At 57.1% G+C, this 25,808-nt stretch overlaps 1 protein-coding gene and 1 long non-coding RNA gene across 9 annotated transcripts in view; one reads left to right on the plus strand and one right to left on the minus strand.

Annotated features, from left to right (window-relative positions):
• Positions 1 to 1,266: 1,266 nt before the first annotated feature.
• On the minus strand, positions 1,267 to 10,022 carry LOC113909685. The gene is made up of 3 exons (XR_003515787.2): positions 9,874 to 10,022; positions 3,698 to 3,826; positions 1,267 to 3,573 (listed from the first exon to the last, which is right to left on the minus strand). It is a non-coding gene; the product is annotated as an uncharacterized LOC113909685 (long non-coding RNA).
• A 409-nt stretch (positions 10,023 to 10,431) lies between these two features.
• The window catches only part of CCDC85C (coiled-coil domain containing 85C), a 74,476-nt gene continuing 59,099 nt past the window's right edge, over positions 10,432 to 25,808 (plus strand). For all 8 annotated transcript variants that reach the window (XM_027572848.2, XM_027572849.2, XM_027572850.2 and 5 more), the window contains exon 1: positions 10,432 to 11,329. In XM_027572848.2, coding sequence (XP_027428649.2) covers positions 10,525 to 11,329 — 805 coding nt within the window. In that variant the 5' untranslated portion in view covers positions 10,432 to 10,524. The remainder of the gene's footprint in view (positions 11,330 to 25,808) is intronic.

Consider the following 25,808-nt stretch of genomic DNA (forward strand, 5'->3'; position numbering starts at 1 on the left):
GCGTCTGCCTTCGGCTCAGGTCTTGATCCCAGGGTCCTGGGATCGAGCCCCGAGTCGAGTCAGGCTCTCTGCTCCGCAGGAGGCCTGCTTCTCCGTCTCCCACTCCACCTGCTTGTTTTCCCTCTCTCGCTGTGTCTCTCTGTGTCAAATGAATAAATAAAATCTTTTTAAAAAAAGATTTATTTATGTATTTATTTATTTGAGAGAGAGAGAGAGCATGAGCAGGGGGAGGAGTGGAGGGAGAGGGAGAGAGAATCCTCAGAGAGCTCTACCCCCAGCATGGAGCCCAACCCCTGGGGGCTGGATTCCACAACCCTGAGATCAAGACCTGAGTTGAAGCCAAGAGTGTGAAGATCAACCAACCGAGTGACCTAGGCGCTCCCCCTTCCTCTCCTTTCTTTCTCCCAGGAACAACAGTTTCCACGCGGACTTGTTCCTTCTGGTTTTGGCCTGACGTTTCTCAGTAAGACGTTTCCGTTGCTGCTTCTTGATTTTTCAATTCTAGACGTTTCTGTCGCCTTCTGGTCAGGACAAATGAGGCTTAGCTCTCTTCAGCCATTCCATTCTCCTCCCCTCCCTCGAATCCCCCGGAGGGCTCTATCCATTTCTTCCTTAACTGCAGGTCAAGGGTTTTATCAGGATTAGTAAATATTACTCCAGGAAAAGTCACCTAGTGGTCAATGACAGTTCCTTTTCTTTCTTTCTTTTTTTTTTTTTTTTAAGATTTTATTTATTTATTTGAGAGAGAGAATGAGATAGGGAGAGAGAGAGTACATGAGAGGGGGGAAGGTCAGAGGGAGAAGCAGACTCCCCGCCGAGCAGGGAGCCCAATTCAGGACTCGATCCCGGGACCCCAGGATCATGACTTGAGCCGAAGGCAGTCGCTTAACCAACTGAGCCACCAGGCGCCGGACAGTTCCTTTTCTTATAGTTTTTTTGTGTGTGCCCTGGAGTTAATGCATTAAAAAAACAAAAAACAAAAAAAACCTTGCAAGGTATTTAATTTTTCCAGCTGATTCACCCTGCTCCTAGAGACAGTCGTGTCAAAAGCTCAGGCATGTGGCTATTTTATCTGGTCTTCACCAGGGGCCCATCCAGGCTGAGGGCTCCTTTCTCTGCTCTGGGGCCTCTGAGAGCTGGAGGCTGGAGCCCAGCCAGACTTGGGAAGCCCCCCCCCCCCCCCCCACTCCTGGGGAGGCTGTCCTGTTCCAGGTTCTGTTCTCATGGCCTTATGAGGGCATGTGCTACAAAAGCTTCTTGGGAGATGCACAGCAGTTATTTATTTATTTATTTATTTATTTATTTATTTATTATTTTTTTGCGACCTTGCATTTCCAAAAAAGTTTATATTCCAGTCTCATACTTGGCTGATTCTCTCCATGGGCATAGAATCCAGGCAGAAAATCCTTTTCCGTCAGACTTTTAAGGCAACTGATTGCTCCAGGGTCTTCTAGCTTTCAGAGTTTCTAATGAGAAGTCCGATGCTGGGCTTTTTAAATATTTTATTAATTTAAAAACATACGCACAGAGTTTCAAAAATCAAATAAAATTATAAGGCTTTAAAGGAAAAAACTGAGATAACCTAGTCCCCTGCCTCCTGTCTCCACCCCTGATTTGTGCTTTCCGGAGGCAACTAGATTCTTCCGTGACTTATCTGCATATTTGCAAACAACACACCTTGCCCTTCGCTGGCTCTCTGGTATAGGTGTTAGCGCAGCCTTTCTCTTACGGACCAGGAGGGTTTAGACAATGTAGGCACTTGCTGTCCCCTCCCCTGTCCTCCCAGGACAGCGATATCACAGTTTTTGATTAACCAATATTGTCTTTGTAATATACCATGTGTATAAACATTATGGCCAATGGAGCCACCATATGTCCTATGACTAAATTTCCTTCCTTGTTGGACTTTTGGGTTTCCCTGGGGATTAATAATTGCCTTCTTGTTTGACTTGCTTGGTTTGCTTTTGTGCTTATCACTAATACAACCGCCAAACTCTGGCAGAGCTCTAATATTCCTTGTAAGAAAGCCAAGCTCCTGGGGGGGAACCCATGAGTTGTGCTCCCTGGCTTGGCCAGCTCCTCCTGGAGTCCTCTCTCCCTGTCCCACTCTGCATTGATTGCTCCTGGCTCCCACACCCTCACCCTCCGACTTCTCCTGCACCATTGCTTTGGGGATTACCTGTTTCCTGCATTTCATGTCTTCGAGTCTTCTTATTTCTTGGTTTCAGTCCTAATTTTAGAGAAAGGTTGTCTGGGAAATTTTGTCTTTTCTCTTTTTTAAAGATTTTATTTATTTGAGAGTGAGTGAGCGAGAGAGAGAGCATGAGCAAGGCAGAGGGAGAGGGAGAAGCACACTCCCCGCTGAGCTGGGAACCTGACATGGGGCTCAATCCCAGGACCTGGGATCGTGACCTGCGCCGAAGGCATACACCTAACCAACTGAGCCACCCAAGCACCCCTTTTCTTTTCTTTTTTAATCTGAAAATTTCTTATCCTACCCCCACACTTGATGGCTTAGGTACTGGAGTATTTCCCTTCTGAACACTGAAGGCATTGCTCCATGGTCTTCTAGCTCCTGGAGTTGCCTTGAGAATGTCAGTGTTATTATGCATCCTATCTTCTGTGTGTGGCCTCCTCTCTCTCTCTCTCTTTCTGGATGCTCTTAGGATCTCCTCAATCTTGGTGTTCTGAAATTTCACAAGGATTGTCCAGTATGGCCATTTTTTTCCCCCCAATTCTATGCTGGGCTTTTCTATCCGGCAGTTCCAGATAACTGTTTGCTATTATATCTTTAACACTTTCCTTCCCTCCATTTTCTCCCCTTAGATATGGGACAAAGAGTAGGGGTGTTAAGTGAACACCACAGACTCCAGGATCCCTAGCCCCCTTTCCTATCATAGGCAGCACATTTGAGGATTATGTGGGGGAATTTGGATAATCTTAGAGAACTATCTCTAAATCCAGATACTTGGGGAGGGTATGCCCCTCCCCCCAGAAACGGGGATGTCTTCTTCTGGTGCAGCTTGATGCCAATGAACAAGACCTTGATCTAACCCAGTGCTTCACAGCCCTGCCCACCAGGCTTACCTTCCAGATATTCTGATTGAACTCGTGTGAGGTAGGGTCTGAGCATCTGCATTTTACCAGTTTTTATGTAACAAGTACCCAGGACCAAGAACCACTGGGCTGACCCACTGGCCTTGTTTACAGAACCTGACCAGCTGCCTCATTAGGACCCTGACTTGCTTGCAGGGGCTCTGGACACACAGGATGGGCTAAGATGGCAATTCTTCACTGCAAAGCTGTGTCCGGTGTTGGGTCTGAGCCGGGCTGAGCCTTTCTTGAGAGAGGGAGCAGCTCTTCTGTTAGTTTTTCAGAGTCTCAAGATGCTCATTCCATGTGGACTCTGGGGTATTCCCAGGCCTGTCAGCAATTTCCCCAGCAAAGCAGCATCCCATCTGCATCACGGTGTGCCTTAGGGTTCCAGCCGGCCTCTTCTTGTGCATTTGAAATGATTCCATCTCCAGGTGAGATCCAGAGGCTCAGAGAGGGTTGTGACTTGCCCGGGGCTACCTGCCAGCAAGTATCAGACCAGAGACCAGACTCTGAGTCTGGGTTTTTCTACTTAACCCAGCTTCCCCTCCCCCCCCCCCCCCCCCCCCCCCCGTCATCATTCACTCACTCGACGAACACTCACTGAGTTCCCAGGCTCTATGCTGAGAGGGCCCTGATAAGAGCGGTGATCAAAATGGTGGTCCCAACGGCATGGTTGTTAGAATGACTTCTGTCCCATCTTCTTTCTGCCCAGCGGTGGGCTCAACTGGAGCTGGGGGTGGGGGAAATTACTGTTATTGCTGGGATTGTATCAGAGCGGGAGGCAACCTGGAGGGGGCTGGGAGGCTGGGCCTGCAGGACAGAAGCCGCATTGACAATTAAGGTCTTTGCCGATTTTTATTCCATACTCAGCCCATGAAATATTCAGGCACCGGAGAAGATTGGTCTTTGATCTTTGCAGCGGGGAGCATTGCTGCTTGTAGACCCGGGGTGAAGGCAGCACCCATGCCTGGCATGCAGGGCACTTGGGGGGATGCGGGGGCCGGGCAGGTGTGGCCCAGAGGTCTCTGACACAGATGGCGCACCTGCAGACACCCAGACACCACCAACGGGGCCATGCCCTGAGGGTCTCAGAGAAGAGCCAGGTTTGTCCTCAAGGAACGTACAGCTGGGGAGTTGGGAGAGGCAGGCAGAAACCACCCAGCACAGGTGGGGACATTTCACCTTTCCCAGAACGGAGGTGATAGGGATACACAGCCAGGCTCAGAGACACAGTGTCTGGAACCTGGAACTTATCACCAGCAGTAAGTCCTCTAATTATCCCACAGTGTTGCATTGTACCTGCTTCAGTTCCATAAATATAAACATTTCAAGTTACAAGTGTTTAAACCTGCTCCACTGTTTCCGCTTCTGTTTTTTGTTTGTTTTGTTTCCTAATAGAGTGGGCACCTCCAGTATGAAATTTGGCCTGGGCTTCTCTTGTGCTCTGACAGCCTGAGGGAGGCAGAGTGGGTGTGGAAAGCACATGGAGGTTCACCCACCAGAGTGACAGCATTCTATACCCTGCTGGCTGGATTGTGAGTTAGCACCACCTCTTTGGGAAGCGGTTTGGCCTCATCCAGTCGACCCGAAGCCATGTGAGCCCTATGACCCAGCCACTCTGTGTCTTGGTCTAGATTCAAAGTTCAGGCTCATGTACATCAGGACTGTACCAGAATGTCTATGGTGACATTGCTGTTTACTGCAAAACATGAGAAACCAATGTCCTTCAAGAGGAAAGTAAAAGTGACATATACATGCAATGGATATTAGAAGAGATTCTCAACTGGGGGTGATCTTGCCCCTGGGAGCCATTTGGCAAGGTCTGGAGATAATTTCAACTCTTGCAACTAGGGGTGGGGGTGCTACTTCCCTCCAATGGATAGAGGCCAGGGATGCTGGTAAACATCCTACGATGCACAAGACAGTCCTTCTCTGTCCCCACGCCAAAGACATAAAGTCCAAGATGTCAACCTTGCTACACAGCCAAGCAAGTGAGCGAACTATAGCTTCCGTGTATCAGGGAAATAATGAGGGAGAAGCATGTTGCCAAAGAACACAGGAAGCACAATACAGTTTAAATAAGGTTCAAGAGCATGAACATCAAGCAGTCTATTATAAGGGGGAAATATAGTATGCTGATGGAATAATTAATGCAATATTCAGAATCATGGGATCAGGTGGGCTGGGGCATGTGACCAAAAGGAGCCCCAGGGGCCTTCAAAAGTGGCAGTGACTTCCTACGCTGGGCAGTGCCTGCCAGGCACCTGCTGTGTCCCTGTTTGTTGTAATATAAAACAGTTCCTTTTTTTAACTTTATTTTTAAGATTTTATTTTTAAAAATTCTCATTTATTTTTTTCAAGATTTTATTTTTAAGTAATCTCTACACCCAACATGGAGCTCAAACCGACTGAGCCAGTGAGGTGCCCCTAAAATAGTTCCTAATAAGAATAATGTGTGTTTTTTAAACATTTTATTTATTTATTTGAGAGAGAGAGAGAGAGAGAGAGCATGAGCAGGGGTGCAGAGGGAGAGGGAGAAGCAGGCTCCCTGCTGAGTAAGGAGTCTGATGCAGGGCTCAATCCTGGGACTCCGGGACTATGTCCTGAGCCAAAGGCAGCCCCTTAACTGACTGCGCCACCCAGGTGCCCCAAGAATAATGTTTTTAAGTGTGATAAGGTAAGAGGTAGTCCTGCAAAGAGCTCCCTGACTCAGTTTCCCTTGTGGTTGAGCCTCCTTCCTACCTTGCTCCTCAGGGCAATGGAATGAGGGGATGTCAGCAGCTGAAGGGGGAGGAGGGAAATTCAGTGGCTCTAGCTGGGAAGGGAGTGGTGCAGATGCAGACATCTCCCAATTGGTCCCTAATGGGCCCTTCCACCCTAGGAACCAAAGGGGCTCAATCTGCCAGAAGTCTGCTTCTCCCTCTCCCGCTGCCCCTCCCCTCCCCATGCTCTCTCTCAAATAAATATATAATCTTTTCATAAAAAAACAATTATGGCCGCTTTTCCATGGGCCCTGACTTCTTAGGCATGGAGGCCTTTCAGCCCTACATGGTGACTCCCCTCTTACAGGGTCCCCCAGGGTGGGCAGAGAAGAAACCCCAGAATCCGGCCCCAGTCCCGGTCAGCCACCATCACTGTGCTGGCCTGCAGACACATTCAGCCATTGGGCAACCTTCCCCTGGCTGTCTGTACCAGAGTCCTTTCATGTCCACACGCTTCTGAACATCACCCATAAGTTCCCATGGTCACCTGAGCTTTGTGGAGACAAACAAGCAAGCCAAGAGAATCAACGTAGGATCCTAGAAAGACTAATGACCGTCTTATCGGGTTGTTATGATCATCACATGAGGGCCGGCCTGGAGTCCCCGGCTCATACTGGGTGCTGGGTAAGCAGTAGGTGGTGGTGGTGGTTAGTATTGCTGTTAACTACTGGCCCCAGGGAGAGGCCACACATGCTTGTCCCTGCAGCTCACAGACCCCTCCGCACCCCCACTCTATTGCCTCACCTCACTCCGACACCCCCCACCCAGATCACTGTCACCTACCTTTGGGGTCTTGGCTTGTGTGGTTCCCTCCATTTGGACTATCCCAAAGCCCTCCTTCCTCCTCCAGAATCTGACAAACTCCTACTCACTCTTCAAGATTCAACTCAGGGGGCGCCCGGCTGGCTCAGTCAGTACAGCATTCGACTCTTGGTCTTGGGATCGTGAGTTTGAGCCCCATGTTGGGAGTAGAGATTACTTAAAAACCAAAAAGATTCAACTCAGACATCACGTCCTCCAGGAAGCCCAGCCCAGAGCTTCAGGATGCTCCCTTGATGATATATTCTACTCATCTCTTTGGGGTACTCACCACAATGCATCTACATGTGTTTTATAGATATGCTTGTGCATATGATTATGCGTATACATGCTTTTATGTATATATACTTACCTAATTATGTTTGTGTGTTCAGTAAACCAATGAACGAAAGTGACCTTGGGCAAGTCATTTCCCTCCTGGGGCTCAGCTGCCTCATCTTCAAAATGAGGGGCTCAGATTCAATTGGTCATGTGCTGAAGGGTCGTGCATTCACCCTGCAAACATCAAATGGTATCTGCCCTGGGCTCTGTACTCCCTTCTCAGTGGGGAGACAGGCTGCTTACCACCAGTGTGGTCTTATTATCAGGTCCCAGGGTCACAGACCCTGTGTTTTGAAATAGTTTGTCTATTATGTGTCCGTATACTGGCTCTCACTCCACCTGGCCCTTAAAAACATTTGTGTGCTTTTAAATGGACACAAACTGGGAGATTCTGAAGGAAAAAAAAAAATTGGAGAGTTGGGAGTGTATCTGTATTATTGAAAAGACCCCTGACTACTTTTCCTGGACATCTAGAGAGTCACTGTGCTAAAGAGCCATGATTCGGTTTTATTGTTTTCATGACAAAGCTGAGCTTGTCATGACTGGGAAGCTGGAAACCAAGACACATGACATTTCTGAGCTCATGGCTTGGGGTACAAGGTCTGTTGGACTGAGAATGTTCTAGGGATCTTGGCACCTTTTGCTGGACCCTGAGGGACATCGGCCCTTAGGGAGGGAGCTTTGGTTTAGCCAGTCCCTCTTGCTTCAGGACCCTTTCAACCTCCTGCCGTCCTATTTCATTGTGCACAAGCCTGTGCAGCCACGTTGCGGTGCGGCGAGCAGAGAGTCTCCGTCAGGTCACCTGGTAGAATCATCTCTAGTGGTCTGTCTTTGCTGCACCAGGGGGGGATGTTAGGGACGCTTACGTGGGTCCTGGCTGGGGGACTCTTGGTCCTACAGTCTGTAGACGCTGCAAACAAACCCTATGTAGATGCAGGCTTCATTTTTCTCTTGGAAAGTTCAGCTGAAGCTGCCGGCCCCGGAGAGACACAGGACTGAGAGGCAGGCACAGGAACCATCTGGGGCCATGCACAAATGGGAAGGGAGTTCCCACGAATGCAGCGTTACCCATCCCCACCACTTCCCTAGTCTACCCAACCTCTTAGCACCTCTCCCAGAAGCAGCTCTGTGCACAGCCTTCAGGGAGCTGTTTAATCTGGCTTCCTGGGGTAAGACAGGCTTGCGGCTTCCCAGGTGTGAGCTGAAACCCTCTCCAAACCCGGATTCATCTGGGCTGGGCGGGGCCCATGGAGAACAGTGGCTCACCTGGGCCAAGTCCTGGGAACCCTGAGCTCCTCTGGGACTTCACCCTCAAAGCTCTGTTCCTCCACTCATCCTCTCCCTACCACCCCCTCCTGAACGTCTACCTGGGGAGAGGGGCAAATGGGTGCGGAATGAGGTGCTGAATCTGGACCTCTCTATGCACCTCCCCCATCCCTCTGCAGGCAGGCTAGAGTGAGCCTCTTAAAAGGCAAATCAGGTCAGGTTGCTTGGTGTTAACCCCCCTACTGCTTTCCCAGCTGCCTTAGAATCATGCAGGATCCGGCCCCTCTGACCTCATCTCTCACCCCTTCCCTGGCCCATTCCCAGCCCCACTGGCCTTCTTTGAATAGGCGGCTAACAGGCCAACCCTAGGGCCTCTGCACTAGCTAGTTCCCTCCACCTGGAATGCCCTTCCCCCCTCATCTTTGTCCTTTCTGCTCAGGTCTCAGCTTAGATGCACCTCCTGAGAGGTCCTCCTTGACCACGGGATCTAAAGTAACTGCTTATCACTTTCTGTGACAGCAGCCTGTCTTAATCCCCTGCACAGCACTTACTACAGCCTCGTGGTTATCGAGTGTTTATCATCCGCTCTCTCCTCCTCCCCACAACGGCAACGTCGCCCCAGAGGGCAGTGACCTCTGCTGTCCTGCCCCGCGAAATCCCCCGGGGGTCTGGAACAGGACTAGCTAGCTAGAGAAGATGCTGGGTGCGCAGCTGTCCAACGAATGGTTGAGCAACTGGAAATGGGGACATCAGCTACTGCGCGGGCGCGCGCTCCAGGCCGTGGCGGCTCACAGTCGGGCGCGCGGGTTTTATCTTATTGCGGGTCTCGGGGGAGGGACGCCCCCCTCGGGCCAGCTAGCCGCAGGCGCGCCGTGAACACGCTTTGGGGAAGCGAGGATAACGAGACGGACTCACAGGCTGGGGGAACCACACCCCGGGTGCCCGACGAGGCTGCCGATGGGGCGGGGGTTCTGTGGCCGGCTCAGCGACCCCCGACCCTGGCGTTTAGGCCCCCGTGGGAGACCTTCCTCCATCCCCTCCAGTGGTCTCCACCTCAGGAACCCTTGACTCTCCCTCGAAGCCCAGGGACTAGCGGTCGGGTGGGCAGGGGAGCAGTGCTCTGAGCGCGGCTCCGGGCGGGGGGCAAGTTCCCGGTGCCCTCGCCCCACCTTGGGGCAGGGGAGAGGGTACAGACCGTGCTCAGAGACACGGCTGGCGAGGCCCTGGTCCTCCGGGGCGCAGGAGCCACAGCCCTGGGCTGGAGTTGGAAACGCCGCCCCTCCGCAAGCTCCCGCAGGGGACGGGAGTGGAGATGGGGCGGAGGAGTCGGGGGCAAGGAAGGGGACAAAGAGCCGCCCTGCCTCCGGGGAGAGCGACCCCCGAGTCAGAGTCCCATTGTTCGTCTTATCTCAGACTACGCCGGACTCTGGTGCCCCCGGGAGGGAGAAGCAGAGCTGTCCTCCCGCTCGCGGGTATTTGTTTATTTGGGGCGGGGGAGGGGGAGCGGGGGACGCAGGCCTGGGAGGGGGCTCGGCGTCCATTTCCGCGCGTCTCCTTTAAGGAAAGCCCTGCCCTACCTTTCCCACCGTCCCCCTCCCCGCAGCCGTACCTGCATTTTAAAAGCGCCCTGTAGCCCAGGGATTGGCCAAGGCCGCGTCCTCCGGGCGCAGAAACTTGAACCGCCGGGAGGGGGGTTGGAAGCCGGGTGGCTGGACTGTACCATCTCCTCGGCGTCCCCCGCGTGCGCCCCGCCCCTCCCACACACCCCCAGAGAGGTCCAATCGGATGGGCGGGAGGGCGGGACCGCGGCTCAAATGCGCCTCTGGCAGGGCGCCGGGCGGGCGGGCGCACGGCGCTGGGGGACGTCGAGGGCCGGCCGCGCCTCTGCCCGTCCCCTCGCTCCCCCCGAAGGCGGAGCCGGCCGAGGCGCCCCGCCCCCTCCCCGCCCGGAGTGGGCGGGGCGGCCGGGGCTCCGGGAGCTGGGCCGGGGGCGGGCCTCCGCCTGCTTCGCCCGAACCCGGAGAGCGCCCGGCACGGCGGACGCCGACGCAGGAGCGGTCCCAGCTCGCCGAGCCCCGAGACCCGCGGTTCACCGGCAGCCCCGGGCGGACGCTGCGTGAGGGCGCGCGAGGCGGCGCGGGGCTGCCCGCACGCGCCCCCGGCCGCCCCCTGCCCGTGAGCGGACCGGCCCAGCGCCGCCCCGGCGCGGGGAGCGCCGGCCGGGCGAGGGCGCGGGCGATGCCGCGGTGACGGCCCCGCCATGGCGAAGCCCCCGGCGGCGGCGGCGGCGGCGTCGGAGGAGCTGAGCCAGGTGCCGGACGAGGAGCTGCTGCGCTGGAGCAAGGAGGAGCTGGCGCGGCGGCTGCGGCGCGCAGAGGGCGAGAAGGTGGGCCTCATGCTGGAGCACGGCGGCCTGATGCGCGACGTGAACCGGCGGCTGCAGCAGCACCTGCTGGAGATCCGCGGCCTCAAGGACGTGAACCAGCGGCTGCAGGACGACAACCAGGAGCTACGCGAGCTCTGCTGCTTCCTCGACGACGACCGGCAGAAGGGGCGCAAGCTGGCGCGCGAGTGGCAGCGCTTCGGGCGCCACGCGGCCGGCGCCGTGTGGCACGAGGTGGCCCGCTCGCAGCAGAAATTGCGCGAGCTCGAGGCGCGCCAGGAGGCCCTGCTGCGCGAGAACCTGGAGCTCAAGGAGCTGGTGCTGATGCTGGACGAGGAGCGCGCGGCGCTGGCGGGGGGTGGGGGCGGCGCGGGCGGCGGCAGCGGCGGCGGCGGCGGCGGCGGCGGCGCGGGCTCCCGCAGCTCCATCGACAGCCAGGCTAGCCTGAGCGGGCCGCTGGCCGGCGGCGCGGCGGGCGCTGGGGCCCGCGACGTGGGCGACGGCAGCAGCACGTCGAGCGCGGGTAGCGGAGGCAGCCCGGACCACCACCACCACGTCCCGCCCCCCCTGCTGCCCCCCGGGCCGCACAAGGCCCCCGACGGCAAGGCAGTGGCCACGCGCCGGTCCCTGGACGACTTGTCCGCGCCACCGCACCACCGAAGCATCCCCAACGGCCTGCACGGTAAGGACGGCACCGGTCGGGCAGCGCGGGTCTCAGGCCCACGGCCTCTTCCCGCCGGGGGCGGCCGCCACTCCAGACCCCTCCTCCAGCTGGTATCCAGACTCAGGGCTGGGGGATCCCGTACCTACCCGCAGTGGCGTTTGGGTTATGTGTTTCTGGTCAAGTGATGGAGGCGTGATCCTGCCCAGATGCGAATCCGCAGCCGGGCCGGGGACCCACTGGACCCCAAAAAAGTTTCTCTCCTGCGGAATTACCAGTATTCGTGTAGGGCACTGCAAGGCCGGCTGGGTACATCCCAACCTGGAAATGCCTTGTCCAGGAGAGAGAAGTTCTTGGGGGGGGGGGGATGCGTGGAAGGGGGAAAAGAAAGGCCCTTTGAGTACAGGTGAATTTCCCCTTATTTGGAGCAACAGGCAACCCCAAACCTGAGTAGCGTCCACGTGTGTGGGGGGCTGGGGCTGGAATTCCACCTGGGCTTCTCGGGGCTGCCTGCGGGCTCAGAGGGAGCGCAGGTAGCCCTTGAGACTCCCAGGCCCCTGGGCCAGAGGACCCCGGGCGAAGAGCCTTTCTGGTTTGCTGTCAGTCCTGAACTTCTCAGGGTGGATGGACCTTTCTCAACCGAGGCTCTAAGACTTTCCAGAGGGATATGTGCTTGGAATGGATCCTGGCTTTTCGCCTCTGCCTGCCTCAGTTTCTTTAATCTGTAGAATGGAGTTTATGATCCCTGCCTTGTGGATTTGGGGCAGAGATAAAGTCTCGCAAGGGATTTGTAAACTGCTGGTCGCCTTACAGGAAGTGCGCCGGTGGTAGGTGGCCTGGGTGTGGGTGGAGGACCTTTGGCCTCGGAAAGCTGGGCTACTGTCTTCCACGCCCATGTGACCTGTGGGCCCCCCACTTGGGTCCGCCATTCCCAGCGCCCTGATCCGTGGCTCTCTCGGCCACTCGTGCCTCTCCCTGCCTCCCTGTTCTTCCACATTTTTGGTGGCTTGGCTCCCAGTTCTGGTGGTAGTTGCTGCTGCCTGAACTATTTGCCTGAAGGTGGAGATTAAACAGCCCTTTCTGGTTCTCTTTAAAGGCTTTCCTGGTTCAGAGAAAATGTGTCTAGGCTTTAAATGACTGTTCTTCCCCAGAGTGACGCCTGAGCAGAGGAGGGACGCGCACTCTCTCTGGTTTGGTGGCCGAGTGGCCTCTGCGGGGTGTTGGGATGGGAACAGGACCCACGCAGGTGGTGTGCTCACCCATCACAATTTTTCCTATATTTACCTTCCCATCCTCTGAGTTCAGAGCAGGACTGGGTTGAGAGGGATATTTTGTTACTGATTAGCAATCTACCACTACCACTCGGGTTTCCCATTGTAACTCTGTATTCACCCCCCACCTCTCACCACAGGCTGCTGGAGGCCAAGGGGAGCAGCTCAGAGTTAGGGGCTTTCATTTGTGGGGGTTTCCGGGGCTGGGGAGTCAGGAAGTCCCAGTCCCAGCCTCTCTGGCCTTGCCTTCTTGGGGGCCTCGGGAGGGGCCCGACTTCTGGGCCTCAGTTTCTCCCAAGTGCGAGGAGGGATTGCTGCAGTCCTGTGGCTGGGAAATGTTGCTGGTTTTCGGCTGCGTCATCAGTGACACTTGCCGAGAGCGGTTGTCGGCACAGGACTGGAGTGCCCAGCGTCGTAGCATATTTGCAGGGAAGTTCTGTCATGCTTTGGACAAGGAGATGCGGCCTCTGTCTGGCTCAGTGTATCAGCCGCAGCAGTGGATGATGTCAGGGCAGGGGACCAGGGGGTGGCTGGGACTTGAGGTGTACAGTTTCCCCGCAGAGTCCGTGCCCACCCCCCAGCCCCCCAAGTCCCATGCTCACTTGGAACAGGCCTGCCACCGGTCTGGTGGTGGCCAAGCTCTGTGTTGGGTGAAATACAAATGAGCACTGCTATCACCAATTTCAGTTACAGGCAGCTTGGGGTTTAGCCTTGTCTCTTAAAGTCATGTGCAGCCTTGAACTGTTCTCCCAGCAATGTGAATAGGATGGCCAGAAGCAGGGCAAGGCCCTTCTCTTAAAAATGACTTTTGGCTAGTTTTGAGTGGAGGGAGGAGGGAGCTGGTGGTAGGAAAGATAATGCACTTCAGTCCCAGTGGTGGGGTGGGGGAGAAAGTGGGGTCAGATGCTGGGCTTCTGCCCTCTGTATTTGGTCTCGGTTTGTCCTTCCAGGAACCCTGGAGGTAGTAGTACCCCTATTTTCAGATGAGCAAGTGGAGGCTGAGGGAGGTTCTGAGCCTCGCCTGGGAAAGCCGTGGAGACTGGCGGTGTCTCCGCTCCCTTGCCTGGGTGGGGCTGCCGAGGTGAGGCTGTGGGGTTGGGGGTGGGGGTTCCCCCGGGTGGGACTGCTGGGAATTGGGGCGTTCCTTCATGGCTCCGGCTGACGGCTGGCTTGCATCTCTGGCCTCTGTCACTGTCCAGTACTCTTAGTCAGCAGACAGCACCGGTGACTCTCTATTCTTGATTCCTGACCCAGGTTTGCTCTCGTTCGCCCATTCTGGGAAATGTCACTTCCTTATCGGTGACCACTGAGCAGATGCTTGATAACCCTGTCACCCGGCGGGGTCTCACCGTCTTGCGGTGGAATCTGCCTCCTCCTTTTCTCCGGGGACAAGTTACTTCTCTGCGCCTCCCTCTGCTCTTCTGCAAAGTGGGGCAAAACCCAGAATGCCCCCTTCAGCCGCTGAGGCTGAGGGCGGTCAGGGTCTGCGCACAGTAAGTCTCAATAGTTGTCAGAATCCTTGTCATGCTTGTTTCTTCCCAGGCTCCTCGTGAAGAAGCAAGAGGGACCCCTTTGGGGGCTTGCCAGACAGACTTTGGTGTTGTCTTCAAAACTCTGCTGTTTAGACAGCTCGCCTCAATGTTTGCGACCACAGCACCTGCTGACGAGCTGGGGGCCTGTGGCCCTGTAGTCAGTCCTCTTGTAAGCGGCTGGGGTGGGCCTGCAGCCCCGCGGGGTGCCCGGGGAAGGCCCCTGCGGCTGTGGTGGGAGGTGGCCCATCTGTATTCCAGGCTGTCCTGGGCTGGGCTGGGCCTGGCCGCCGAGAATGCATATGCAAATGACCTTTTTCCCTCCGGGTTGTTTTTGATCGAGCTCTGGGTTGTGCTGACCGAAGTCCGGGCTAGAATGCTCTTTGCTGTACTGCAGCGGGCAGGCGAACCCCAAACTCTAGAAAGTCAGGTTTGCCCCCTTGAACTGACGGTTTTCAAACAAAAGCATTTTCAACAAGGTCTCTCCTTCCCCTCCCCCACCTCTCACTCCCCCTCCCCCCAAGTCCCTGTGTTTGCATCCTGTCCTCCCCCATCACCGCGGCCCGTTCCCTCTTAGCTAACCCAGAGAAACCAGGACCTCCAGCAAGCCTTTGTACAGGCCCTGTTTACTTTTTAAAAGTTTGGATTAAAAATTTGAGCTTCTCAAAATAAGATGGTTTTGTTCTCCTGCTTGTGTGTTTGTTGGTTTAAAGGATGGATGTGGAGTGAGGGTGGTCTGGACCTTTAAAAAAAGACGGCGTGAGTCGGCATGCTGGCCCTGAATAGGTCTTTTATTAGGGGCCTCCCAGCTCAGCGCCTCCTGGGCAGGATCACTAATAAGGCGGCTTTTCCTAAACCCAGCCAGGCCTGGGAGCAAAGGTCAGTGAAGACAATGGGGTGGTTTAGATAAGCCTTTCCCCCTCCCTCCCCAACCTGACCCTGACCTTCCATCCGGGGCCCCGGGTGTTGGGCCCCCAGGGCCTTGCACAGAGGGAAGACAGGCCAGAGGGACTCACTGGCAGGTAAGCCTGGGGAGGACCAGGGCAATCCCCAGCACTTCACAGTTTACCATACAGGGCCTCCCAGTCCCCACTCCATTATGGTCAGAGCTCCCAAATGGTCCCATATTGTAGATGGGGAAACTGAGGCTTGGAGAGAGCAGTGACTTGCTCTGGGTCCCGTGGGGACCTGGGCTCAGTGTTGGGTCTCCTGTGTCAGAGTCTGGGCCTGCCACTCTGCCTGCTTGCCCCTCTGGGCCCAGATAGTCTGGCTCTGTCGGGCTCAGAGAGATTCCCATGGGAGGCCCCACCAGCAATGGAAGGCCTCCCAGACCTTGGTCCTTGGCAGGGCCCCGGTGACCTGCAGATGGACATGGGGACAGTTGGGGCTCGGGGGAGCTCCAGAGGCTGGACCTGTGTAGCAAAGGGATGGCATTTCTTCTGGGGAAGCCAGACCTGTGCTTCATTTCTGAGCTCCTGTGTTCCTGCACGAGCCAGCATGGCCCATCCACAAAATGGGGAACGTGGGCTCAGGGCAGGGCGTCCTTCCTTCTTGTATTTTCATTCCCTCACTCCTGCCCCAGGCCGGCTTCCCTCTGCCGTGGTGACCCCACCCAACCCCTCACCATGGCCTGGCCTCTGAGCTCCCAGGGCACGACTTGGTTTATAACCTTGTCCCCAGAGCAGCACGATTAGCAAGGAAATCCTCTGCTGCTCATAATCTGTGTTTTCCACCCGTGGGGATTTTCCACCCCATGCTTGTCGATGATATGAGCACAGAGAATTGGAAGCCTGGGACCTTCGGTGAGTTCCAGAACCTTTGTGGGCCTCTGTTTTCTCCTCTGCAAAGTGGGAGACTACTACCAGCCCGTGGGTTGAGGGAGGGAAGCAGGGACTGTCTCCCACACGCCAATCCTCCTCCCAGCAGGAATAACTCGGTGCTGGGTATGCTTAGGAATAAGGAGCCTTGGGTGAAGCCTGACCTTGCACCTGCTGTGTGAGTGGGCAGCTTACTAAACCTATAAGCCTCAGTTTCTGCACCTGTCCTGGGGATAACAACACCCCAGTCCTAGATATGGGCCTCCAGGGGTAGGCTCGGTGACCCTCCACTGTCACCTGGACCCCCTGCAGATTTGCCACCTCCTGGTGGGGATGGGGGATCCCCTGTCACATGTTTGCGAGGACAGCCTTGTGCCTGCCCTGTGTCAGAGCCAAGTGAGCCCTTGTCTAGCTGAGCAGAGAAGGGAGACAGCATTTCAACAGGAATAAGGCAGAAGCAGGTCTGCAAGTGGGTCTGACCGCGGTTGCTGAGAGCCCAGGGTCTGTGCCGGGAGCTGGGGTGGGCCCTGGGCCTGGACGCCTCCTCCTGTGAACAGAAAGAACTGGAATGTGGAGCCCAGAGGAGAAAAGCCTTGGGGCCAGGGAACTGCTGCGAGGCTGTCAGCCCAGGGGGGTTGTGTCCAGCCCCTGGGGGTGGAGCCCCGGAGTGGCAGAGACTTTCCTTCAGGGGGCCACCCAGAAGAGGGGTCCAGAAGGACTGTGTCGCCTCTGGAGGCCAGCAGCAGCCCAGGGAGCTGGGGATGGGCTTTCCTGCACCCACAGCGGTGGGACACCCCAGACAGTGCTGGGAAGGTGGTTGGGTGAGCCGAGGACAGGGCGAGTCAGGAGGCGACAGGGCGTTGCCGGATTGTTGAGAGCTGGCCCTTCAAGCCGGAAGGACCGCATCAGCACACGTTTATCGAGCGGTTACTCAGTCTGAGTTGTGGGTGCCATGCACACAGTGATTCATGTGGCCCGGCTTGGGGAGTGGCCGTTCAGGAGCGTTTGTCCGTGGCTGTCGGGGTGTAGGCTGGGCTGGGGGCAGCAGGGGAGGAAGCTTGGAGTTCCCAGGTGGCCATGGTGATTGTGGGCACAGGAGAGAACCATCTCTGCAGGTTCTCAGACCCGGCGGGGTGGCTCCAAAGCCATGCCCCCAGCCCCTCTTGGCCTCCTCCTCACTTCTGAGCTCAGGCGTCAGGCTGTCCGCTGTTGGGGGCTTGTGCTCTCTGGCCACGGCTTCATTCCCGATCCTGCTGCCACTCTCTGTCCCTGCCTACAACCTGGGTGCCCCGGTCCTGCTGCCACTTTCTGTCCCCGCCTACAATCTGGGTGCCCCGGATCCGTGCAGGGGTGACTCTGGGATTTCTGAGCTAGTAGGCAGTGCCATCTCCCTGGAGCAGGATGATGAGGCGACCTAGGTGGCGTCCCCAGAGGTTTGGTGACAGGAGCAAGCTTGCCTGTAAAGGGACGAGCTGCTCCTTTGATCCTGAAAAGTCAGGAATCCTAGCAAGCACCCAGAGCTTGTCACTGTCACACATTGCCCTGCTACTGTCCCCTGCCCCCGCAGGGTTCTTGGGCAGATTTGGAGCTGGGCCACCCGGTGGTGGATGCCTGCTCTTGAACGAGTCACTGTAATGGTCTCCAGCTCTCCGGGGAGCAGGGCAGAAAGCTCAGGAGCTTTATTGATTCGCCTCTAAGTGTTCTTGGGCTCACCCGGTGTGTGATGTTTAAACAGAGGTATATTCATCAAGTGGGGAGCAGAGGAAAGGGAGGGGATGTTGCTATGTAAAGGTTTGAAGGTGGACCACTAACAGAGAACTCTGGATCCCCTAGGGAAAGCCCATCAGAAAAAGGTCACAGCTGGAACTGCCTACAGCCTGAGGAAGAAGCCCAACCCAGGGGCTTGGGGGGCAGGGTGCAGGTGCAGTGGGAGGGGCTTCACAGATCCCACCTGCCCCAGCCTGTCCATGACCCAACCCCCGGCCCTTCATTCCCCCCTGAACCAGATGTGCCTGGGCTCCAGCTGTTCTTTCTGCCGTGCCTGGCCTCCTCCCGGGTCAGTTCTGCTTGTACCAACCTGCTGCACCTCTGAGGCTCATCTCAGCTCCTGGTTTTAGCCACCCCGCTCCTAGCTGAGCTCCGAGCACCCCGAAGAGGTTGAAAGCCAAAGCAGGGCGGTTACGGGAGTGAAAGGGGCATGACAAATAATCACACCAGGTCAAGAGGTCCACCTGGGCGTGTGTGGCCAGGAAGGTTCCAGGGTCTCGGGGACTGGAGCTCTTGGCCCCACCCTCACCCCCACCCCCACCCCCACGACCTAGTGTGACTTGCCTCACCGCTCTGAGCCTTTTCCCCAGCAAAGCTGGGGTCCCAGTGGGGCCCAGCAGGGCTTTTCCCTGCTGTGGGAGCCAGGAAGCTCGTAGCACCATGCCAGGCACGTTTGGTGCCTGTCAAAAGACTTTTCTGGAACCTGCCCCTCTGTACCGAGGCTGTGAGTCAAGAGGACCAGGGTCCCGGGCACGCAAGCTCAGAGATAGATGATGGACTGAGGGCCCCCGGCTGGGTGGCCAGGGAGGGCTCCAGTTCCCGTGTGGCTGAGCCTGGGGGCGGGCCCCCTTCCCTTCCAGCTCTCGCCAGTGCCTTAGGACTCTGGGCAGTTTGCTCAGGGGTTTCCGGCTTTCCCAGGCACGGCATTTCCTCCACCCTGAGATACCATCAGCCACAGATGCCCTGTGTACTTAACAACAGCTCCTGCTGGGAGGGGAAGACCCTACAGTAAGTGCACGCATGGAGTCTGAGCGGCACCCCACATTGTAACTGAAGGGAAGATGCTCATCTTTGAATGCAGGAAATAACAAATGGCAAAGGACAAAGGCCTCTGGTTGATGGGGACGCCAGAAAGAAGGGAAATAGACCCTCGTTTACTCCCAGGGCCCCCGGGGTTATCTGCTGGCCCTGACACTGGCCTCGTCAGCTGATGTGCTCCCCACATCTGGGTTTTGGGGGCCCGGCGATGTTCTGTGCTTTGGACAACACAGGCAGAACCAGTGGCTTCAGCCCACTCCTGAACCCTACCGTGTGCAAGTGCCTTCCTCTCTCCAGGCCCTCATGTTCTCGTCCATAAGATGGGGGGTTTGGGGGGCCTGTGCCGAGGCTCCCAGAGACCCTAGCTTTCTGTGACCCCTTGACTCAGAGTTCCTGCGATGCACAGAGCCACAAGGAAAGAGCCTCCCGCCCTCCCCTCCTGCTTCTCTTCGGTCATCGGTCACATTTGTGGTTTTGTGTCTTGCCCGGTGGTTGGTCCTCAGCTTGGGGCAGGTCTCCCAGTTGAGCTTCTGGGGTGATGGAGGTGACCTGTCCAGCGCAGGCTGAGGCTCCTGCCTGTCCAGCCTGTCCTCCCGAGGGGCTGATGGAATTACCTAGGTCTGCCATTTGATCTGCTCTTATGGGACTCGGTAACGGGTTTGGCACTTGGAGAGTATGTGGGGTTCCGGTGCCCTGGTGTGGGGTCTGCCCGGGACAAAGCCGCCGGTCTTGGACTTGGGGTTCCTCTGTGTGCAGTCCCGTCTCTGCCTGGTTCATAAACTTCTCAGGGCGGTCTTCCTGGCGTGCAGTAGGTGCTCGGTGTAGATCGGGGAGGGGAACGGGGAGGTGGGAGGCACTGCCCGATGTGCTCCCTCTTGTCGCTTTAAACCTGACAGTGGTCAACCCACTTTGGCCACCTGACCCGTCCCCCTGCCCTTTTCCCCATTTGCTCCATTTGGTGCCAAATGGCCTGCAGTTCCTTTAGAAAAAAGAAATCAAACCTCCCCACTGAGGGTGGGGGCTTGCCTATTTCCCCTTGCCTGTTTCCCTTAACAATTACTGCAAAGTACACACTTGCTTTTACCAGTGGTTCCTAACCATGGCTGCATATTAGGTATCACTCGGGGAACTTTAAACAATGCCAGTGCCTGGATGGGCCCCCAGGGACGGGCCCAATTGGTTCTGGAGGCTTCGGTGGTTTTAGAAGCTCCCCAGGGGTTCTGCTGGGCAGCCGGAGCCTCGGTGGGAAGCTCGGGAGAAAAAGGAGAAAAGCCACCGAGTCTGCTGTGGCCGCCCAAGCTTAAGCTGACCCGTCAGCAGGTGGGCGGGAGGCGGACGCCGCCCCACGCTGGGGCGTCTGGGGCATCTGGGGCATCGCAGAGCCCGGCCAGTGGGGTGGGGGGAGGCTGAGGCTGGTGTCAGCTCCTGTGAGCAGTAAGAGAGAAAGGGGCCTGTTTGTGTTTCCCCTTGCTCACCTCTGCTGCATGGGCGCCCAGGGGGGCTGCCTGGCAGGCGTGGAAAGCAGGGCTTGAGCCCAGCCCTGGACCCCCCCCGTCCCCCCCCCCCCCCCCCCCCCCCCCCCGTCCCCCAGCTTGCTCCCCACCTCCACACCCTGGCCGCTGTCAGACTGCCAGGCGCTGCCTTCCCCACCCCCTCGGCGGGGTGCTGGCCCGCCCCAGACGGGGTGGGAGCCTTTTCAGGCTGCATTCGAGGGGACAGATGCAGGCAAGGCCGGTGGCACCGAGACGGCAGCTACCGAGAAGAGCCGACCCATTTCCAAAAATAGCCCATCCACTGTCAGGGGAAGCGTCTCTTTGTCTCCCCAAATCAGTCTTTCCGTCTCCCGTCTCCCAGCTTGTAAGGCAGTAAGGAGGCATGCTCTTGTCTTGGAATCAGAGGCTCCCGAAGCACCCGCCCCCCGCCCCCCAACAAGGGCGCGATTGTGTGCGGGCCCTGAATGTGCCCGCCTGTCCCTGAGCCGAGCGAGCGCGGCACCGGGGCACCGGCTCCTCTGTGTAAGGAGCCGGCTCTGGGAGTGGCCCTTTGTGGTGGGTTCCGGGCTCTCAGAAGGCTCCATTTCCCTGCTGCCCGCCGTCCCTCCGAGCTGGTGGCCTGCCCTTTCTCCTTTTTCTGTGTTTTCCATGTTTTCTGGAATGCACACGCCCCACTTTTACACCTGGACCGAGAATGAAGCAGCGAGTTTCTCCCTCTCTCAGCGCCTTCTGTTCTGGCGGGCCCCACTCCCTCCTTCCCCAAGCCCTCCTGTGGGACCTCCCTGCACCATTGTCTCCTTCCTCTTGTGCTCCTTCCCCTGCAAACAGGCTCATGTTTCCTCGTCCAGAGCAGTAAACAAAATCCTCTCCCTTCTGCTCTCCTGCCCCCATCCCCAGGCCAGCCTGCCTCCTTCCCACCCGTTGCTTCTTGCTGCTGGGCAGGCCTGGCCTGGGAAAGGCCCAGTGGCCTCTTGTCCTGACCTCTGGGTGGTGGCTGGGGCTCACTCTGGGCTTGTCTTCTAGAACAGGGCGGTGTGCGTGCTGGTTACTTCTGTCTTTCTCCGATAGGAGCTTCTGGCTCTCTGGCCCCCCCTCCAGCCTTGTGCTGAGCCCCCAGTCTCTCTCCCTTGTTGCTGCTGACCTTGAGCCCAGGCTTCCAGTGGCCTCCCAGTCACCATCCTGTCAACTCTGTTCTTTGAATTTGGGTCCCTTCCTCTCTCACCTGTGTGTCCATACCCTCTGCCTCACTGGAGGCCACTCTGCTTCGAGGTTTCCCGGCTTGAGCCGTCCACGAGCCACGAGTAGCTGCTTCAATTCCATTTATTTAAGATCAAGTAACACAAAGTTTCAGGTTCTGAGTCACACTAAGCCCCTTGCAAGTGCTTTGCACCTGTTGACAGTGCACGAACGGAATATTTCTGTCATTCCAGAGAGTCCTTGGGGCAGTGCTGATTCAGATAACTCCTTGCTGGGTGGTGGAACGTTCACCTGCCCCCGGAAGGAAGCTCTGATGCCTGAGCATGGGGTCGGGGGTTCCTGTGGTCCCCTTCTGTGGGCCTCAGGCACACAGCAGGCCCTTAGGCCTGATATTTCCTCCCTCCCGCCACCACCAGCATCTCATGCCTCCTTTGAGGCTTGGGTCAACCCCTGGAGGTGGACAGTCATGGGATGTGTGACTATTGCTCTTGTCCACTCGGAGGCCTCGAGCCAGGCTCTTGGTGGTCGCCCTGCAGCCACAGGTGCCGCTTCTCTGCTGGTGGCCTTGTTGTCGGGGGGGAGGTCCACATGTATGCGCGGGAAACCCAAGCCCAGAGAGGCCACACGCCTTCGGGAGGCTCTCGAGGCCTCCCCTGCAGAGCCTAGCCACCAGCTCCTTATTCTCCAAAGGAGGCCAGGAGGCCTGCAGAATCAGAAAACAAAGAAAATGGCTTTTAAAACAGTAGAGTGGGATGGGCAGGGCAGGGGAATGGACACAGGCCAGCCACGCTCCCTTCTCTCCCTCTGCTCCAAGTGGGGAGCGTTCTGGAGAGGCTGCACGCCTGCCCTGGCCCGGTTATGACCAAATTTGAGCATGGCTCCCCTCCTGCCTTTTTTTTTTTTTTTTTTTTTTAAGGTTTTATTTATTTATTTAGAGAGTGTGAGCAGGTGGAGGGGCAGAGGGAGAGAGAGAACTTCATGCAGGCTCCCTGCCGAGCCTGGAGCCCAACGTGGGGCTTGATCCCATGACCCTGAGATCATGAGCTGAGCCGAAATCGAGAGTCAGGCGCTCAACCCACTGAGCCCCCCAGGCGCCCCTCCCCCCCTGCCTTTCGAGCTGTCGATTCCCACGGCTGTGACTGTGGCAGGTAGTGGGCAGCCTCACCACCAGGGCCTCTTGGGTTTACCTGAGCTTCCTGTGCCCAGCCGTGGGCCGTCCCTGCAGCCAGTGCCTGGCAGGGAGATGCCACACCTGGGGCTCTGCGCATGTGGCCCCATGGCTCGCTGTGCCTCCTTGTGCCCTAGCCACTGAGGCCGCTGGTGTGTGTGTGTGGCGGGGGGGTGGTCAGGGGTATATCGGTGAGATCACAGTGAGATGGAGCTTTCTCCCTCGTCCCCTGTGGGAGCCTGGGAAGAGGGGTAACGTTCTGGCTTTGATGACCTTGGGCGCCGGGAGGGTCTGAGGAGAGCCCCTATTAAACTGTCTTATTCTGGTAATGCAGACAGTGTTGATGGTGGTGGGAGTTATGGTGGGTGGAGGATCCTTGATGTCATGCCCTGGAGGTCCCCCCTACAGCCTGGGTCGGGGGGCATTCTCCTCCTGCTGCTTCCTTCCCTCACCCCAAGGGCGATCCCCGTGAGCCTGCCTCTGCCGCCCATGCTCAGAATTCCTCCTGCTGACCAGGGGCAGAGGGCAGCTCCCCGAGTGTGGTCAGGATGCCCTGGGGATGCTCCCTGCCCTCCTGCCACCCAGGTCCCCACCCGGAGGGTGGTCTGAGCCTGGCGCTGCTTTCATCCTGCCTTTCCCCCTGCAGAGTCTTTAATCCCCTTCTGCGGAGTTAAGACCTTGTTCCTGTGACTGCCAGCCTGGCTGTGGGCAACGTGATCCACTCCCAAGCGTGTGGTGCTGACATGCCGTGGGAAATGCTGATGAAAAGACCCCTTGTTTTGGGGGCAACCCGAAGTCTTGAGCATGAGGGAGGGCAGAGAGCGGAGTAGCCAGCCCCCCCTCCCCCCGCTCTGCCTTCCTGTCCTCCACCTCTTGGGCACAGACGGGGGCACTGGAACGGCCTGGCCTGGGGTTTTATGTTAGGGAGATGCCTGGGCCAGCTCGGTGCCTCTTCTTGCCCCTCAACAGTCCCCGCTGCCTTCAGGGTCCGCTTTGCCCTCCCTTCTGTGCTGATCTGTCAGCGGTGCATTCACCAGCTTCCGTGACAGGGTTCAGGAAACCCCTGGGCCCCTGAGATGACTGTGGACTCATGCATCACCCACTAGCTTTCATCGGGGCTTCCGAGTGCTCCATGGCCCAGGAAAGACCAGTAGCCACAGTAGGAGGGTTGGTGGGGTTCCTCCCGGAAGCCTTTCCTCCTCACCTGCTCATGGTCAGGAAACCCCTCAGGACACTGAGGCAGAGGGTGAGGGACACAGGTCTTCTTCCTTCAGCTCACCGGGCATCCTGGACACCGACAGTCTTGGCCGGTGCCTGTCATCTGGCAGGTTTGGACAACGAGCTCTGTCCCCACCCCTGGCCACCGTCCGTCTTTAGAGGGCCCACCACTTTTGCGCCCCTTCTCCGAAGTGGTTTGTGTTTCTGTGAGGGTTTGAGGGTTGTGCTGATGTCTTTGTGTAAACCTTTGCTTCCTGGACTCTTCTCTCCTTGTTTCCTTTCTGCCTTGATTCCTACGCCATTTTCCCAGAGCCTCAGTTTGCCCATCTGTGAGATGAGGCCGTTGGACTGGGTCCTTGGCGACTCAGAGACTCTGGAAGAATTTGGTGAAGTTCTAGATGCCTGGGCTGTCCCCTGTCATCAGCCTCGTCCATGAGGCTGCTCCCAGCCTGGCCCCTTCCCATGAGGCCAAACCAGTATCACTTGGGTTGTGTGTGTGTGTTTTTTTTTTTTTTCCTTTCTGCTCCCCGCAAACACCTGCTGCTCTGGAGCTTTCAGGCCCCAGAGTGGCCCAGTTTCTAACCTCGGGCCCTCACCATGCAAGTGCTTGGCCGGGTGGGGGAATGATCTGACCCAGAATCAGGAGGCGGCAGCCAGGAGGGAGGGATCATTTGCCACCCTCCCCCCAGCCCACCCACCAAGGCTTCTCTTTCCCAGCGCATCCCCCATAGGTCTCACATGCCCTGTCCCCAAGGCTGCCGGGTACAGCAGTCATTGCCATTGCCGGCAGGAGCAGAATAAAAATGGGAAAGTCTTCTAATTTTCTTCTTTTCAATTGCAACCTTGATCCCTCCTCCCTACTCCTACAGACCAGGCCTCTGGTGACTTTTGAATAGTCCTGCAGGCTCCCTTTTCTCTGGCTAAATATACATGCATTGGTGTCTTGTTTGCCTTAATGAAAATGGCAGGCTTGGGAGCATCCAAGGGAGGCCCAGGAGTGAGGAGGAGGTGATTTGGGCGCCGGACTGACCCAGCCAAGGATGTTTGACTTTGAAAGGTGCTAATTTACTCCCATGCTGGCTGGTGTTTTCTGTATCCTGGGCACTGGCGGGGTGGGCGGGCTGGCTCTGCGGGGAGGAAGGAGTCCTGTATCCATCTGAGATGCCTGTCTCCCCAGCCTCATCTCCATTTGCCCCTTGGTGGTTTGCTGATTGTAAGCTGGAAGAAGCAGGAAGGAGGGTCCCCATGAGCGTATGCAGCTAGGAAGCCTGGGTGGTCTCAGGGTGTGCAGGGAGGCTTCAGGTGAAGGGTGGCCAGGGGAGCGGGGAAGGCCGAGGGGAGATGGAAAGGGTGCTGGACTGGGCTTGCTGGGTTCTCCCTGCAGATGAGGAAGCTGAGGCTCGCCACGAGTGAGATGGGGCTTTGCTTATTTGTGTGGCAGACATTTCCGAGTCAGCCTAAGGTGTGGGGCTCCAGGCTGGAGTCACCGCCTGCTGCCATGTCCTTCTGCACCTGGGAATGAGCTTTCGGGGGAGGTGGGATCAGCCCACCGCAATGGCAGGGAATGGGGATGGGCAGGGAGATCCTCAGGCCACACGGAGGGGTAGTTCTGGTACGGGTGCACTTGCTCGGCCAAGACCAGCTCCCACCAAGCAAGGTGCACTCCGGCCAGTGGCTCCCCGCCACGCCAGGCCCACAACTGGTCCAGTTTGGCTGGGGAGACCCTCAAAGCAGTGGTGAGTGGCAGTGTGCTTTGTTGAGGCACTCGGAGGGGATGGGCCCTCCTCTCCTTCCTCTCCTGCCCCCTCCCCCCCCCGGCTAGATCTCCTTTGTCACCTGTGAAGCGGACCCTTAGGTTAGGGACCCCTAAGGGCCACCTCACAGGGTCAGAATAAATCCAGTTTGTTTTTCTAACACATGAGGAAACAAACACAGTCTCCATCGGAGGCCTTGAATGGGACCTAGTTCTGACCATGAACATCATGCACTGAAGCTATTTTTG

The sequence above is a fragment of the Zalophus californianus genome, chromosome 6, assembly GCF_009762305.2.
Source record: "Zalophus californianus isolate mZalCal1 chromosome 6, mZalCal1.pri.v2, whole genome shotgun sequence".
NCBI lineage: Eukaryota > Metazoa > Chordata > Mammalia > Carnivora > Otariidae > Zalophus > Zalophus californianus.